The 17750-nt window shown below is 38.8% G+C and overlaps 3 protein-coding genes across 3 annotated transcripts; 1 reads left to right on the forward strand and 2 right to left on the reverse strand.

The window, feature by feature from the left end:
* Window positions 1-2590: 2590 nt before the first annotated feature.
* On the forward strand, window positions 2591-4791 carry LOC131005906 (7-deoxyloganetic acid glucosyl transferase-like). Its single transcript, XM_057933026.1, has 2 exons — window positions 2591-3227; window positions 3761-4791. The coding sequence occupies exons 1-2, from the start codon at window positions 2705-2707 to the stop codon at window positions 4678-4680; spliced, it is 1443 nt and encodes a 480-aa protein (XP_057789009.1). The 5' UTR covers window positions 2591-2704; the 3' UTR covers window positions 4681-4791.
* A 3653-nt stretch (window positions 4792-8444) lies between these two features.
* LOC131012670 (uncharacterized) lies at window positions 8445-13980 on the reverse strand. Its single transcript, XM_057940661.1, has one exon. It carries the CDS (start codon window positions 13978-13980, stop codon window positions 8533-8535), a length of 5448 nt encoding a protein of 1815 aa, XP_057796644.1. The 3' UTR covers window positions 8445-8532.
* A 1632-nt stretch (window positions 13981-15612) lies between these two features.
* On the reverse strand, window positions 15613-17532 carry LOC131005913 (7-deoxyloganetic acid glucosyl transferase-like). The gene is made up of 2 exons (XM_057933033.1): window positions 16905-17532; window positions 15613-16638 (listed from the first exon to the last, which is right to left on the reverse strand). Exons 1-2 carry the CDS (start codon window positions 17419-17421, stop codon window positions 15719-15721), a joined length of 1437 nt encoding a protein of 478 aa, XP_057789016.1. The 5' UTR covers window positions 17422-17532; the 3' UTR covers window positions 15613-15718.
* Window positions 17533-17750: the final 218 nt, after the last annotated feature.

Genomic DNA, 17750 nt, shown 5'->3' on the forward strand with positions numbered 1-17750 from the left:
TAAAGATGTGAGAAACCTGCAGCGAGAAAGCATCTAACATCTTTAAAATCCTATTCCACGCCGCCTTAAAACGCCAAGGCACATTCAAAGAACGGGTATTAAGAATTGATATCACGTAGGTGGAATCGGCTTCAATCCAAAGCTTGTGCCAACCACGATTGTGAGCAATTTGAATCGCCGAGATAACAGCCAGGAGTTCCGCTTCAAAGGCAAAACCCGAGCCACCTTTGAAGTGAAAACAACCACGCACTACATTCCAGTTATCTCTAAACACCCCACCTGCAGCAATAGTTCCCGGAGCTCCCGTCGCTGAGCCATCAGTATTTACTTTGATCCACGGCGCCACCGGTGGCCACCAATGCACCTCAACAAACTCCGGAGGAGGAGCACTCCTAGTAGTAACACCCACTGCCCGGAGAATCAGATAATCTGACCAAGAATTCGACATGTAACATAATTTAGGAAAGTTATCATCAATCTCTTTGAAAGCAACTTTCACAGTGTGGATGACACGACTTGCTTCGAACTTTTGATTATCAAAGATACAATTGTTTCTCTGCATCCAGATGGCCCAGATGACCGTGATGATACCAGCTTTCCAGAAATTACCGGTGAGGGGACTAAGTTTATACTGCCAAGCTGCCAATAATTCCTAGTTCACATATTAAATATCTTATATTTTAATAAATATTAAGGTAATAATATTTCTGAAGCTTCAAATTCCCTCAATAATCGATAGTCGTTGAGGACGAATAATGCTCAACGACTATCGATTGTGTGAAAAGAAGACGGCGGCGTGGGCATGGCTACTACGGCGTGAATTTGACAACTCAGGCAAATTCAGAGATGAGGACCAAGGCCTCAATTAGGTGGATTTAGGCTTAGGACACTATCTATATTTTTCCAAAGTTTTTAATGTTTGCAACAAGGGTTTATAAAATTCCTAGTCATTAATAAAAATGACAACGCGAAAACTACAAAAATGGTAAAAAAAAAAACTAAATAAATAAATTAAGCGTGTAACCAACAATTGTTGACCAAATTTGGGGTAAAAATATTGCATTTATTGCCATAAGACATTAGGAAGAAATTGATTGCAATTTGTGACACAATAATGCATGGTATATGTTTTTCATATTTTTTATAAGTAAGACGAATAAAAGTATGTTAAAAGAAAATTAAAAATAAAAAAGAACTAAAAATGGGCTTATTTAAGGAGAGGACAGAGAATTAATTTTTTAAGTTTCAATCTTTAAATAAATATATTTTTATTTTTTAAATTTAATATTGACATAAAATATACTCCATCCGTCCATAATTTAAAGTCCTACTTGCCCTTAAAAAATTGTCCATAAATTAAAACCCCATTATGTTTTTTATACCCTTTTACCCTCCCTCTTCAGTTAAAATTACTACATTTGCCATTAATTATCCCACCCACTTTTTAACCCACTTAATTAAACAACTAATTAACCTTCTAATTTAATTACTCTCCCCTCATTTAAAAATTAACCGAGTCAGGCCATTTTACATCTTAAATCTTTCGGCCGATTTTATTTGTGATGCACTCCACTTGTTCCTCATTTATTCTCAAACCCTAATCTACATGTCTCTTCGTCACCGCTCATTGCTTGAGTTCTAGAGTATTTGCTCCCTCTCTCTAGATCGGAGTCGATGCAGTCGGAATCCGAAGCGACGCCGTAGTTACTGAATCAAATTAAATTTATTATCATGATCTTTAATTTGATATACATGCATATTAATATTTTATAATTAGCTGAATTCATAATTTAAAAAAAAAGTAGAAAATAAAAAAGATAAAAAAAATAAAAGGAAAAAATATAGTATATAAACAAATCTTCAATTTTATTATAATCATAAACTGTCCATGTGATTATCTATCCTATAGTTATTGTATTTTATCATAAATTTTTTATATTTATAATAATTCATTATCAATAAAAAAATATTACTCCTTCCGTTCGCGATATCGTTTCCACTTCCATTTATAGAAATAGGGTTCACAAACTTCTACTCACAACAATAGCGGGACCCAAACTCCACTCACTACAATATCCACTAATATGTACTACTATCTACCACTTTTCTTAAAACCCGCACCGTCCACAATGTGGAAATGATATTACGGACGGATGGAGTAATATATAATAAATTTATAATTAATATTTACTCCTATATATATGAAATTTTAAAGAATCAGGCATGTAGCCTTATCTTAAAAATTAAAAAAGATATATATAAAAATAGTTATGATTTCTAATTGGATTTGGTAAGCCTAATAAATTATTATCTTAAACAAACTCCCTCCGTCTACGATATTCGTTTACACTTTATGGACGACTCATATAGTAGTGGGTATTGCTCTGAGTGGAGTTTGTAGACCGTATTAATATAAATAGAAGTGCAAATGATATTATTAACATACAAAAATTAATAACAAAAGTGGAAATATATGATATCATGGAGGAGGGAGTAATAAATAAAAACTAAAAATTAATTAAAACTAATAAAAATCTGATAGTGGAATAATGTTGTAAACATCAAAAGTGGAACATAATCTGTTTGGACAAATTTGTGCCTCAAATTCATTCATCTATAAATTGCAATACCCTGCAATACTCAGAAACAAGAGCATGAATTTACAGAAATAGTAAGTATTTAGCAAGATTTGGATAAGGCGAAGATGAGGTGTGAACAAGGACAAGATCTCCCGCCGCACGTGCTGATTTTCCCTTATCCAATTCAGGGGCATCTCAACCCCATGCTCAATCTCGCGCATCTCTTCTGCTTATTCGACTTCCACGTCACCTTCATCATCTCCGACTTCAACCACCGCCGCCTCCTCGAGCACAACACCGTCCCCGCCGCTCTCGCCCGCCACCCGGGGTTCGAGTTCCGGGCTCTCCCCGACGGCCTACCTGACGACCACCCCCGCGCCGGGGAGAGAGCCAAGGACCTCATATTCTCCATCGAAAAAGTCACGGTGCCGCTCTTCAAGAAAATGATGGTCCAGGAGAATTTCTTGGGCGGCGCCGCCCGTAGACGCGTGACTTGCTTCGTTGCAGATGTTATGAGCTTGGGCGCCCCCGACTTTGCTAGAGAGCATCAGCTTCCGCTCATCCTCTTCCAAACTGCTAGCGCCGCCTTCTCCTGGTCTCATTTTTGTTTTCCTCGGCTGCTTCAAGCTCAAGATATTCCTTTCCGAGGTCAGTTACAAAATTCTTATGTGAACTAAACTCGAGCATATATGTTTGCTATCAAGACCTTATCAAGGTTGGCGTACGTGTGTTGGCCCAGCGGTAGGAGGTTAATGTATCTTAGATTCGGATTCTCCGTTGCGTGATCTTTAAATTGGCTGACCTATTTACTCCTTCTACGCATCCGATACATATATTAAGGGTGTGTTTGTTTTTTATATATCCCTCTAAATGGCAGGATAATATAATGAGTTATAAATTTATCACTTAAAATGGGGATCATATTTTTTATATTTTGTTTGATTTGAATGATAATATATTTATCCATTTCTAATAAGGTGGTATAAAGGTATTCCATCCTCCTTTAGATATAAAATTATCCCTTTCCCAAGGGAAACACGCGCTGCTTGAAAATTTATACCATTTGTCCGAATTTTTTATTACGTCAAAGCAAACGAGGAGGTAGTAAGTGGAGCTTATCCAGTCCTTATACCTCAAAGCAAACACACCCTAAATCTATAGTCTCTCTGACGGTTTTGCAGGAAACTCGATGGATGAATTAGTTGAAAGTGTACCCGGAATGGAAGGTTTTCTCCGGCGGCGCGACCTTCCGAGTTTTTACCGTGTTGATGATGTAAACGACCCTACTCTTCAAGCAATAACAGAGAGGGTAATTGCGAAGGAAAGGGTCATATTTAACACTTGTGAAGATCTTGAGAGTCCTATAGTTGCAGAGATACAGAAGCATGTGCCGAGAATTTTCTCCATCGGTCCCATCCACGAGCAAATTAAATACAGACTGACGGAGAAGAAGGAGGAGGTCTCCATCATCAAGGCGAATCTATGGGCGGAAGACCAGAGCTGCATCGATTGGCTGGATGCGCAGCCCCCTAAATCTGTCATCTATGTGAGCTTTGGGAGCATTACAATTATGATGAGAGAGCAAGTGTTAGAGTTCTGGCACGGCTTGCTCAACAGCTCGCAGAGATTCTTGTGGGTGATAAGGCCGGATTCCGTCATCGGGAATGAAGGAAATGATCAAGTTTTGGCTGAATTAGTAGAAAGTAGTAAAGAAAATGGTTTGTTTGTGGAGTGGGCGCCGCAGGAGCAGATTCTCAACCACCCCGCAGTGGGGGGATTCTTGACGCACAGTGGATGGAACTCGACTCTCGAGAGCATTGTGGCCGGCGTGCCGATGATATGTTGGCCTTATTTTGCTGATCAAACCACTAATAGTAGGTTTGTGAGTGAGGTTTGGAAGATTGGATTGGACATAAAAGATACTTGTGATAGATTGATTATTGAGAAGGTGGTGAGAGATTTGATGGAAGTGAGAAAAAATGAGTTTTTGGAAAAGGCAGAGAATATGGCAAAACTTGTGAAAAAGTCTGTTAGTAAAGGTGGTTCGTCGTATACTAATATGGATGACCTAGTTCAGTATATCAAGTCATTGATAATTTGATTATTGTTATTGTAATGTGTGAAGAAATATTTATGTTTGTATATATATCTCGAAAACTACAAATAAATTAAAAAGTGCAGTCTTGAATAAAACAAGTTTGGCTTGTAAAAACAGCGCAAGAATGCCCTTTCTCAATTTTTGTGTTTTTCTGAGATTTGAATTAGCAACTTTAACATGTTTTTTGTTGAATAGTGTAACTAGTATATATCGGCATGTTTATGAGAGTTCGAGGGTTTTTTAGGACAGTAACTTAGATTGATTTGAAAATTAGGACAATAAACTTTGTGCTTGTTGAATATTACTCCTTCTATCCTACTATACGTGACTCAAAATTTTTCGATACATGAATTAAGAATAATGTGTAAATTTATTAAAAGTATTAGGGCCTACACTTTATTAAAGGCTTTTTTTTCCATTTATGAAAACAGACCACTTATAGTGGGATCGGACAACCCAAAATAGAATACAAGTCACTTTTAGTGGGATGCAGAGAGTATTTATTTTAATTGGCTAAAATATTGTTTTGTTGGATTTTTAAAATGGCTGAAAGCATTTTTTTTATACTATTAAAGAACAAAATAACAAAAATATTTGTAAATTACTTAAAATTTGATTTCTAAAGCTTAAATAGAAATAAAAATTGGTAACTTAAATTAAGCTATGGTGCGTCGTTTTACACCAAAAATATCCGGCAGTCAGCCGGTATGCCCACACTGCACAGACAGCAGTAAGCAAAATCGTCTCCCAAGGGACTGGCGAGAATTTCTCCAATTAAAGTCTGCAAAGTAATCACGAAATTTTGAGAAGAAGATATAGAAAATACTAAACTTAAAATTAAATAAATAAAATCCGAATAAACCAATTTTTCCAATTAACTAAAAGATGAATAAAAATTCCAACAATTAATAAAAGAATTCCAGCAATCAATTAAGTCCACCCTAGCTCAATTATTTCGATCATCGATGCAAAAATAACTTTAAATCATGCAAACAAACCAGTTATAACCACCGAAGACGCTTCTGACGTGATCTTATTTCTCCTTAATTATTCGGTAACCAGGAAGACGCTTCACTAATTACTACCCTAATCGACTGACAACCGTAAGAGACGCTCTATAGGTTTAATGAGCCGATAGCATTAATATCTAGAAAAACCCGATTCAAAACCAATAAACTCTGACGCAGGATTATTAAATTAAGACTGCTTTTCCCTTGACCCTGATGTGTCAATTTACCACTAATCAAACCTAAACCACAATTACGGATGGCCGGTTCAATTGGCTATATAATTAATTCTAACCCGATAAATATTTGCAACTATCTAATGGATCAAAATAATTAATATCATTAAACATGGAGAATCGCAGATGCAAGCATAAAAATAAAGTATAAGAACAATTAGATCTCACAGAATAATTTCGCTAGTGCTTCCCTAATCAATGCCGGAATAAACGAATTTAGCTAGAACTCATAATTAAATAACACAAACAAAATAAAAGAATAAATTACGAAACAAGATAGAAGAAATAAAAACTTGATTGAAGAACTCCAAGCATCCAGTCGCTGCTCTCCAAAGTTGGCGTCTGAATTGTGATGTCTCTTTAAAACTTAACTAATACTAATATATATATAAGTTGAAAAAGTCTAAACCTAATTCTAATCAATTAAAGTGGCGCAGCCCACTTATTAATAACAAAACTAACCTAATCTGCTAAAGTGGCGTGAAAGGCCAAGGAAATTAACTAAAAGCAAAATTAATCTAACATAACTAAAGTTGGCGCTGGGCCCAAACTAACAAAATAAAGAAACCAAAAGTGGCGCATGAAAGCCCACAAAATAAATCAAAGTGTAGCCCACTTCAATAATTCCAATCAGTTCGAATTTCAGCTTGTATTCTTCACAGCTCCGAGCTTCAAAATTCTTCTCAAAATCATGTCTTTTCTTCAAAACCTATTAAATACCATCAAAATTCATATAAGGACAAAATCACATCCTAAAGATGATATTTAACACGAATTAAGCACAAGAATCATACTAAAATCCCCCAAATAAAGGCGTATAAATACGCCCAATCAAATCCCCCCACACTTAAACAAAGCTCGCCCTCGAGCACCAAAAAGAACAAAACAGTAGACTCAAAACAACGAAAACAAAGCTTTGGCAACAATATGATAGATAATACTCAAAATCTTGATCAAGATACAATCATCCACAAACCACTAACCATGCTCTTGCTCAGAAAATTATGCCATGATCTTCATTCAAGTCAAAATTGTGCAAATTCAATCCTGCCTCACCAAGTTCACTCAATTTCTCTCAAAAGACAAATATGGACAGAATAGATTCACACAATTCACAACTTTATGCCTTCAAACACAGCTTGCCCTTATGTCACTATCTCCACCAAAATATGGAACCAATGCACAAATCAAAAGGTCTTGCAATTTTGGTTGTAATGGGGCTTGGGTACGTATAGGGCATAAACATGAATGAATGTATACACAATAGGCCCTTTATTTCCTTTGCACTTTTGCACTTTTTCTTTCTTTCTCTTTTTCTGTTTTTCTGTTCTCTTTTTTTTTTTTTTTTCCAACTGCATATATATATCCCCAATAACTTAATGAATCATCACTCAACACACTAAAATGATAGGAATACTCATTTCTCATCTCGTCATAACCTAGTGCATTCACATGTTTTCAAGGGACAAAAGCAGGCTAAAATAGGCTAAGGCTCAATATATGTGACTTTTAATCAAACAAAACAGGAGCAAATTAGGCACAAACGGGCTCACTAAGGGGAAAAGTGAAGGTTCGGATCATATGTTCAGGCCAAAATAATGGTTATTCCAAAATGCCTTAATCATTTTCATGCATTAAATTCTCAAACTCAGTCTTGACTATGGCAACAGGGAAAACCAGAAATTCAGCATAAAAGTTCGAATCAATCACTCATCAAAGAAACAATTGGAGCTAGTCATGTGTGCTCATTAAGGCTCAATCCTCACAATTTAGTAGGCTTCAAGTAATTTTGATCAAATTTTGCACGTTTTTCTCATACAAGAACACCTACGAACATATGCACAATTCCATCACAAGAGCAACAGCCTATCATACCAAATCCAATATCCTAATCTCAACTCTTCACATCATCCATCATAACATTGCCAAAGGACTCGAAACTGACTCGAAGACCAAACCAACAGACCAACAGAGCAAAAAGGCAAAAACAAACAAAACAAAGAACAAAGACACCCCCCCACACTTGGACAACACAATGTCCTCATTGTGTGAGAGTATGACAGACCAAAACAGAAACAACAGCAGACAACTAAAAGAAATCAAAAGCTTCAAAAACGAAAAGCAAAAAGAAAGAAACTTCCCTGAACTGGAATCATGTAGGTGGATGAGGGGCTGAAGCTTCCGGCGATGAGGAATGGTGGTTGGGGGGTTCGCTGGTGGTCGGGGGCTGGGGTGGACGGTTGGAGCAGCGGCGGAATGGAGGAGGTGGCGTTGGGGGAAACCAAATTGAGGGAATTTTGACTTTAGTCAAAAACCCTAGTTCTAGAATTTGCACCTTGGCCCCCAACTTTTCAGAAACTGGAGGGCAACCCCCAAACCTGCGAAATTGACCAAAACACACCCCAGGTTTTTTTTTTTTTTTTTTTTTAGAGAGAGAAAAAAACGAAAATAAACAAAACAACATTTTTCTTTTTTTTTTTTCTTATTTTTTATTTTTTTTTTAAAGAGAAAAAACAAAAATAAACAAAACAAGGGCAAGAAAAATCGGGTTGCCTCCCGATGAGCGCCTTTATTTAACGTCCTTGGCTGGACAGAAAAGAAGTTCAAAATCCTTAGACAATGGTTGGAGACGTCAGGCTGAGCGCATTGAACGACTCCATCTCGACTCCAGCATAGTATGGCTTGAGTAATTGTCCATTAACCTTAAAACATTTTCGTGTTTCGAGGCTTTGGATTTCCACAGCTCCATGAGGACTCACACTAACAACTTCAAACGGGCCCAACCAACGAGATTTCAATTTTCCTGGCATAATCCTTAAGCGTGCGTTAAACAAGAGAACCTTCTGCCCAACTTCAAAGGATTTCCTTCGAATGTATTTGTCATGTAGAAATTTAGTTCGTTCCTTGTAACGACTTGCATGATCATACGCCTCCAATCGAATCTCCTCTAATTCTTGCAGTTGAAATTTCCGCTCTTTGCCAACAACTTTCTCATCTAAACAGAATTCCTTCACGGCCCAAAAAGCTTTATGCTCCATCTCAACAGGTAGATGACATTGCTTCCCAAAAATCAGCCTGTACGGAGACATACCAATCGGTGACTTGAATGCAGTGCGGTATGCCCATACCGCATCGTCCAGTCTCAAACTCCAATCCTTTCGTCTCGGGTTGACTGTTTTCTCAAGGATGCTCTTGATTTCTCGGTTAGAAACTTCAGCCTGACCGTTGGATTGTGGATGATATGCTGTGGCAACTCGATGATGGACTCCATATTTCTTGAAAAGTGCTTCCAAAGTGCGGTTGCAAAAATGAGTTCCTTGATCACTAATGATGGCACGGGGCACTCCAAATCTGTTAAAAATATTAGCTTTAAGGAATCCTGCAACAACTTTAGAGTCATTAGTGCGGGTGGCCTTCACTTCCACCCACTTCGAAACATAATCAACAGCCAAAAGGATGTAAGAATTTCCAAAAGAACTAGGAAACGGCCCCATAAAATCCATTCCCCAAACGTCAAAGATTTCACAAACCAAAATAGGGACTTGAGGCATTTCATTGCGAGAAGAGATATTACCTGTTCTTTGGCACTTGTCACAATTTTTGCAGAAATTGTAAGAATCCTTAAAAATACTTTCCCAATAAAAACCACAATCAAGAATCTTACGTGCTGTTCGTTTGGGACCAAAGTGACCTCCACAAGCATGAGCATGGCAAAAATTCAAAATGGAATGAATCTCCTCATCAGGGATGCAACGTCGTATCACTTGATCCGCACAGGTCTTCCACAAATAAGGATCATCCCATATGAAGTATTTTGCTTGGCTCCTCAACTTATTCTTACGGGCTGTCTCCATTCCCTTAGGAAAAACTCCAGCAGTTAGAAAATTAACCAAATCAGCATACCAAGGAATGTTACCGTCGATGTGCAGCAGCTGTTCGTCTGGAAAGTCGTCTGGTATGGGCATACCGTCCGACACAGTCTGCAGTCTGCTCAAATGGTCAGCTACCAAGTTCTCGGCTCCTTTTTTATCTTTAATCTCCAAGTCAAATTCCTGCAAAAGAAGAATCCAACGGATCAAGCGAGGCTTAGATTCTTTTTTAGAGAGCAAATACTTAAGAGCTGCATGGTCAGAATAAACAACAACTTTAGAGCCAATCAAATAAGATCTAAATTTTTCACAAGCAAAAACGATGGTTAAAAGCTCTTTCTCCGTGGTTGTGTAATTGCATTGAGCCGGGTTGAGAGTTTTGGAAGCATAGTAAATCACATGGCTCTCTTTCCCAACTTTCTGCCCTAGCACTGCTCCAACGGCGTAGTCGCTTGCATCGCACATGATTTCAAAAGGCTCTCCCCAAATTGGTGGCTGAATGATGGGGGCAGAAGTGAGTCTACTCTTCAACAAATCAAAGGCCTCCTTGCACTTGTCATCGAACACAAAAGACACATCTTGATGAAGCAACCTAGTGAGAGGTTGAGCAGTCTTTGCGAAGTCTTTGATGAAGCGCCTATAAAAACCTGCATGGCCTAAGAAAGCACGAATCTCTTTCACAGTAGAAGGATAAGGTAACTTAACAATCAAATCAATTTTCGCCTTATCAACTTCTACTCCTCTTGCAGAAATCACATGCCCAAGAACAATCCCCTCTCTCACCATGAAATGACATTTCTCAAAGTTCAACACCAAATTAGTGTCGACACATCTCTGCAAAACTTGTTCAAGATTAGTCAAACAATGGTCAAAAGAGTCTCCATGCACAGTAAAATCATCCATGAAAATTTCTATGCAACTCTCAATCATGTCAGAAAATAGACTCATCATACAACGCTGAAAAGTACCAGGAGCATTACATAATCCAAACGGCATACGACGCCATGCAAAAGTGCCAAAAGGGCAAGTAAAAGTGGTTTTCTCTTGATCTTCCTGAGCTACAAAAATTTGAAAATATCCAGAGTAGCCATCAAGAAAACAAAAGAATTCCTTACCAGCCAATCGCTCAAGCATCTCATCAATGAAAGGTAATGGAAAATGATCCTTCCTAGTGGCATCATTCAACTTCCTAAAATCAATGCACATACGCCAACCAGTTTGCAACCTCATGGGAATCAACTCATTATTCTCATTTTTGACCAATTGAAAACCGGACTTCTTAGGAACCACATGAACAGGACTAACCCATGCACTATCAGAAATCGGATAAATAATCCCTAAATCAAGCAATTTAAGAATTTCTTTAAGCACAACTTCTTTCATGACAGGGTTCAATTTTCTTTGAGGATCCCTAGATGGTTTACTATTAGGTTCAAGTAAGATTCTATGCATGCAAGTAGAGGGACTAATACCTTTGATATCGGCTATAGTCCATCCAATGGCAGATTTATGCATCTTAAGAAGACTTACCAACCTTACCTCTTGTTCTGCACTGAGTTCATTGCTGATGATCACTGGCAGCGTGTCATCCTCTCCTAAAAACACATATTTCAGATGCTGGGGCAGTACCTTCAAGTCCAGCTTCGGTGGTTTCACAACAGAGGGCAAAATCGATTCTGTGCTGGTCGGTATGGGCATCCTGCTCGACAAGTGGCGAACTGGAATTTCCTCCGTTGAGTACAGCTGCATGATAATCTCTCTAATGTCTTCATTCTCCTCAGTTTTGGTGTTCTCTTCAGTTAGGGAACTGAAAATAACCCGCTCAAGCTCATCCTCCCTGAAATTCTCAACAAATTCCTCAACCAAAGGGTCAATAACATCAATCATGAACACAGATTCAGGATCCTCAACATGCTTCATAGCCTCAAAAATATTAAATGTGACAATATCTCCATCAAATTCAAGGCTAAGCATTCCACTATCCACATCAATTTTTGCCTTAGCAGTTTTCATGAATGGTCTCCCTAAAAGAATCAAGGATTGCTTAGCAGAGGCAGAATCATCCATATCAACAATATAAAAATCCACAGGAAAAATCAAATCATTGACCTTGACAAGGACATCCTCAACAACACCTTCGGGATATGCAGTAGACCTATCAGCTAACTGAATGATAACACGAGTGTCTTTCAAAGGTCCTAATTGCAAATCCTTATACACAGAATAAGGCATGACATTTATGGATGCTCCTAAATCTAGCATGGCTCTCTCAACAGTCTTATTACCTATAATGCATGGAATGGTGAACATACCAGGGTCTCGACACTTTTGGGGTAATTTTCTTTGAAGAACAGCAGAAACATTCTCACTCACTCGAATTCTCGCATCATTCCCAAACTTCATTTTCTTAGAGCATAACTCTTTTAAAAACTTTGCGTACCTGGGAACTTGCTTAATTGCATCAAGCAAGGGCAAGTTTATTTCTACCTTCTTGAAGATTTCCAGAATATCCTTCTCTTCTTCAATTCTCTTGTTCTGAGCCAACCTAGAAGGAAAAGGTGGTGCAATCAGTGATTGAGGAATTGAAACCTTAGGTTTTCCACTTACCTTAGAAGAGCTAGGCTCGGTGGATTCTGGTGACTTCTCACTAATTGCATCGTCCTTGGCTTCATCGGGCTTTTCTTTGTCCTGCTGCTTAGGCTGTGGCTCAGCTAGAATTCTCCCACTTCTTGTAGTTACAGCACTTGCATTTTCCTTGGGATTCATCTCAGTGACAGAAGGAAGTCGGCCTTGATTTGCCTGCAGCTTGTTCACCTGAGTGGCTAACTGCGTGATTTGTGTGCCCATATTACTCAACGCTGCCTGAGTTTCATGCTGGAATGCCTGTTGACTTTGCACCAAATTCTTTACAATTTCACTGCTTTGGGCGAGGCTCTTCATGATATCGTTCATATTGGGTGCAGAACTCGGTGCAGGACGTGCGGTATGGGCATACTGTCCAGCTTGCGGCGGATTTGGCGCGTACATCCCTGGTTCCTGCTGTCTCCACCTAAAATTTGGGTGGTTTCTCCACCCTGGATTGTAGGTGTTGGAAAAAGGGTCGTTTCGCCTTTGTCTTTGTGCGTTCATCTCTTGCTCATCAGCAGATCCCATGCACGCTTGCTCAGTATTATTTTCCTGCAGAGATGGACATGCATCAGTATGATGATTATTTTCAAAGCAAATTCCACATTGAACGTGTTGAGTTTTAGAGACAGCAAGTCCTCTAACTAAAGAGGTGAGAGCATCAATTCTCTCGTTCATGTTGGAATCTTCTACTTTATGCACTGGCCTATAACGATCATCATCCTCATCCTCATATTGTTGACCATTTGAAACCATGTCAACGATGAGTTGCTTTGCTTCGTCCAAAGTTTTATTGGTCAAGCTTCCACCACAAGCAGCGTCAACAATTTTCCTATCAAAAGAAGACATACCACGATAAAAATAGTTAGTAAGCAATTGGTAGTCAGAAAATCCATGATCAGGACACTTGCGACACAGCTGTTGGAATCTCTCCCAATAATCGGCTAAACTCTCCGCCTTCTTCTGTTTAATGCTGCTAATGGCCATTCTCAAATTTGCAGCTCTGGACTCAGGAAAGAATTTTCGCAAGAATTGTTCTTCTAAATCTCCCCAAGTTCTAATCGAACCAGGAGGAAGATCAAAAAGCCAATCTCTCGCTCTACCCTGCAAAGTATGAGAAAAAGTCAATAGCCTCAAATTATTTTCAGTAAAACCATGAGGGCGTAGAGTTGAGCAAACTAGATCAAATTCAGCCAGATGCTTGTGTGCACTCTCTCCAGGTAAATCACCGAATTTGGGTATCACTTGAATGAAACCAGGCCGTATTTCAGCGTTGCCATTAATGGCAGGAAGGACAATGCACAAAGGGCGATTGCTTCTATGACGGCCTAACTCTCTGATCAGTTGAGGTGGTTCCTGTCGAGGATCAATGATCTCTCTATCGTTTTCCTCATCCCTATTGTTACGGTCACCCATTGGAACTTCAATTTCTTCTTGATCCTCAAGATTCGGTGGAGCAGAATTGGATCTCTTTTTCCACTCCTTAGCTTGCTTCTTCAACTTTCGTGCGGTCTTCTCGATTTCTGGATCAAAAACTAATACGCCTGTACGAGAAGAACGGGGCATAAACTAAAAATAAAAGACAGACTAAAATCAGTAAAATCCTGCTTAAAACCAATCCCCGGCAACGGCGCCAAAATTTGGTGCGTCGTTTTACACCAAAAATATCCGGCATTCAGCCGGTATGCCCACACTGCACAGACAGCAGTAAGCAAAATCGTCTCCCAAGGGACTGGCGAGAATTTCTCCAATTAAAGTCTGCAAAGTAATCACGAAATTTTGAGAAGAAGATATAGAAAATACTAAACTTAAAATTAAATAAATAAAATCCGAATAAACCAATTTTTCCAATTAACTAAAAGATGAATAAAAATTCCAACAATTAATAAAAGAATTCCAGCAATCAATTAAGTCCACCCTAGCTCAATTATTTCGATCATCGATGCAAAAATAACTTTAAATCATGCAAACAAACCAGTTATAACCACCGAAGACGCTTCCGACGTGATCTTATTTCTCCTTAATTATTCGGTAACCAGGAAGACGCTTCACTAATTACTACCCTAATCGACTGACAACCGTAAGAGACGCTCTATAGGTTTAATGAGCCGATAGCATTAATATCTAGGAAAACCCGATTCAAAACCAATAAACTCTGACGCAGGATTATTAAATCAAGACTGCTTTTCCCTTGACCCTGATGTGTCAATTTACCACTAATCAAACCTAAACCACAATTACGGATGGCCGGTTCAATTGGCTATATAATTAATTCTAACCCGATAAATATTTGCAACTATCTAATGGATCAAAATAATTAATATCATTAAACATGGAGAATCGCAGATGCAAGCATAAAAATAAAGTATAAGAACAATTAGATCTCACAGAATAATTTCGCTAGTGCTTCCCTAATCAATGCCGGAATAAACGAATTTAGCTAGAACTCATAATTAAATAACACAAACAAAATAAAAGAATAAATTACGAAACAAGATAGAAGAAATAAAAACTTGATTGAAGAACTCCAAGCATCCAGTCGCTGCTCTCCAAAGTTGGCGTCTGAATTGTGATGTCTCTTTAAAACTTAACTAATACTAATATATATATAAGTTGAAAAAGTCTAAACCTAATTCTAATCAATTAAAGTGGCGCAGCCCACTTATTAATAACAAAACTAACCTAATCTGCTAAAGTGGCGTGAAAGGCCAAGGAAATTAACTAAAAGCAAAATTAATCTAACATAACTAAAGTTGGCGCTGGGCCCAAACTAACAAAATAAAGAAACCAAAAGTGGCGCATGAAAGCCCACAAAATAAATCAAAGTGCAGCCCACTTCAATAATTCCAATCAGTTCGAATTTCAGCTTGTATTCTTCACAGCTCCGAGCTTCAAAATTCTTCTCAAAATCATGTCTTTTCTTCAAAACCTATTAAATACCATCAAAATTCATATAAGGACAAAATCACATCCTAAAGATGATATTTAACACGAATTAAGCACAAGAATCATACTAAAATCCCCCAAATAAAGGCGTATAAATACGCCCAATCAAGCTACCAATTGCAATCTTACAAAAACACAAAAATTGAGAAGTGGCATTATTGCTTTATTTCTAGGATAAGACAAACTCGTGTTGTTCAACAGTGCACTTTTTAATTTTTTTGAAGGGTTTCACGATACACAAACAAAAACATCTATAAAAATGTAAACAATAACAATCCATATTTAAGCCAAATAAATTAATCGGCATATATAAGCAACCAAACTCTACCTGAATTTGCAATATTGTACTAGTTCATAATCAAAATACCAATGACTTGATATATTGAACTAGGGCATCCATATTAGTATACGACGAACCACCTTTACAACCAGACATTTTCACAAGTTTAGCCATATTTTCTGCCCTTTCCAAAAACTCATCTTTTCTCACTTCCATCAAATCCCTCACCGCCTTCTCAATAATCAATCTATCACAAGTATCTTTTATGTCCAATCCAATCTTCCAAACCTCACTCACAAACCTACTATTAGTGGTTTGATCAGCGAAATAAGGCCAACATATCATCGGCACGCCGGCCACAATGCTCTCGAGAGTCGAGTTCCATCCACTGTGAGTCAAGAATCCCCCCACCGCAGAGTGGTTGAGCACCTTCTCCTGCGGCGCCCACTCCACAAACAAACCCTTTTCTTTGCTACGTTCCATTAATTCCGCCAAAACCTGATCATTTCCTTCATTGTCGGTGATGGAATCCGGCCTCATCACCCACAAGAACCTCTGCGAACTGTTGAGCAAGCCGTGCCAGAACTCTAACACTTGCTCTCTCGTCACAACCGTTATACTCCCAAAGCTCACATAGATGACTGATTTAGGCTGCTGCGCATCCAACCAATCGATGCAGCTCCGGTCTTCCGCCCATAGACTCGCCTGGATGATCGAGACCTCTGCCTTCTTCTCCGTCAATCTGGATTTAATTTGCTCGTGGATTGGACCGATGGAGAAAATTCTCGGCACATGCTTCTGTATCTCTGCAACTATCGGCCCCTCAAGATCTTCACAAGTGTTAAATATGATCCTTTCCTTCACAGATAGCCGCTCTATTGTGCCTTGAAGAATAGGGTCGTTTACATCGTCGGCACGGTAATGACTCGGCAGGTCACGCCACCGGAGAAAACCTTCCATTCCTGCTACACTTTCTACTAATCCATCCATCGATTTTCCTGCAAAAACGTCAGAGAGATTAGAGATTTAATACTCCCTCCGTCCCATTATAAATGTCTCATTACTTTTTTAGGACGAAGATTAAGAAATGTGTAGAAAGTTGATAAAGTGAGTTGTTGGAAAATACTCCTAGAATATATTAAAAAAAATGAATAAGACATTTGTAATAAGACATTCTATTATGAAAAGTGGGACATTTGTAACGGAATGGAGGGAGTATATATTTTTGGTTGCAATTTTTTTTCCTTTTATCCCATTTTCTGACCTCGGAGAGGAATTTCGTGAAGCAGCTGAGTAGAGCAAAAATAAAGCCACGAGAAGGCGGCGCTAGTAGTATGGTAGAAGATGAACGGAAGGTCATGTTCTCTAGCGAAGTCGGGGACGAAACGCATAACATCGGCAACGAAGCAAGTCACCCGTCTACGGGCGGCGCCGCCGGCCAAGAAATTCTCGTGGAGCATCATTTTCTTGAAGAGCGGCGCGGTGACTTTTTCGACGGAGAACACGAGGTCCACGACGCTCTCCCCGGCGCGGGGGTGGTCGTCGGGGAGGCCGTCGGGGAGAGTGCGGAACTGGAACCCTGGGTAGCGGGCGAAGGCGGCGGGGACGGTGGTGTGCTCGAGGAGGCGGCGGTGGTTGAAGTCGGAGATGATGAAGGTGACGTGGAAGTCGGATATGCAGAAGAGATGCGCGAGATTGAGCATGGAGTTGAGATGCCCCTGAATTGGATAAGGGAAAATCAGCACGTGCGGCGGGAGATCTTTTGTTTGTTCAGAGCTCATCTTCGTCTTATTCAAATCTTGCTAAATATTTTTGTTCTTGTTTCTGAGTATTGCGGAGTATTGCTATTTATAGATGAATGAATTTGAGGCACAAATTTATCCAAATAAATTATGAGGATGTTCGGCTAATCTAATTTTAAAGAGTTCATAAGCTTTCGGAGCTTGTAAGATATTTTAAGAGGTTATAAGATGTACTCCCTCCGTCCCATGAAACAAGACCAAGTTTCCTTTTTGATCTGTCCCATGAAGCAAGACCAGTTTTTAAAAATAGCAAAAAAATTATTTTTTATTCACCTTTTTACTTTTTCACCTACCACACTTAACACACA

Source organism: Salvia miltiorrhiza, chromosome 1 (genome assembly GCF_028751815.1).
Source record: "Salvia miltiorrhiza cultivar Shanhuang (shh) chromosome 1, IMPLAD_Smil_shh, whole genome shotgun sequence".
NCBI classification, from domain to species: Eukaryota; Viridiplantae; Streptophyta; class Magnoliopsida; order Lamiales; family Lamiaceae; genus Salvia; species Salvia miltiorrhiza.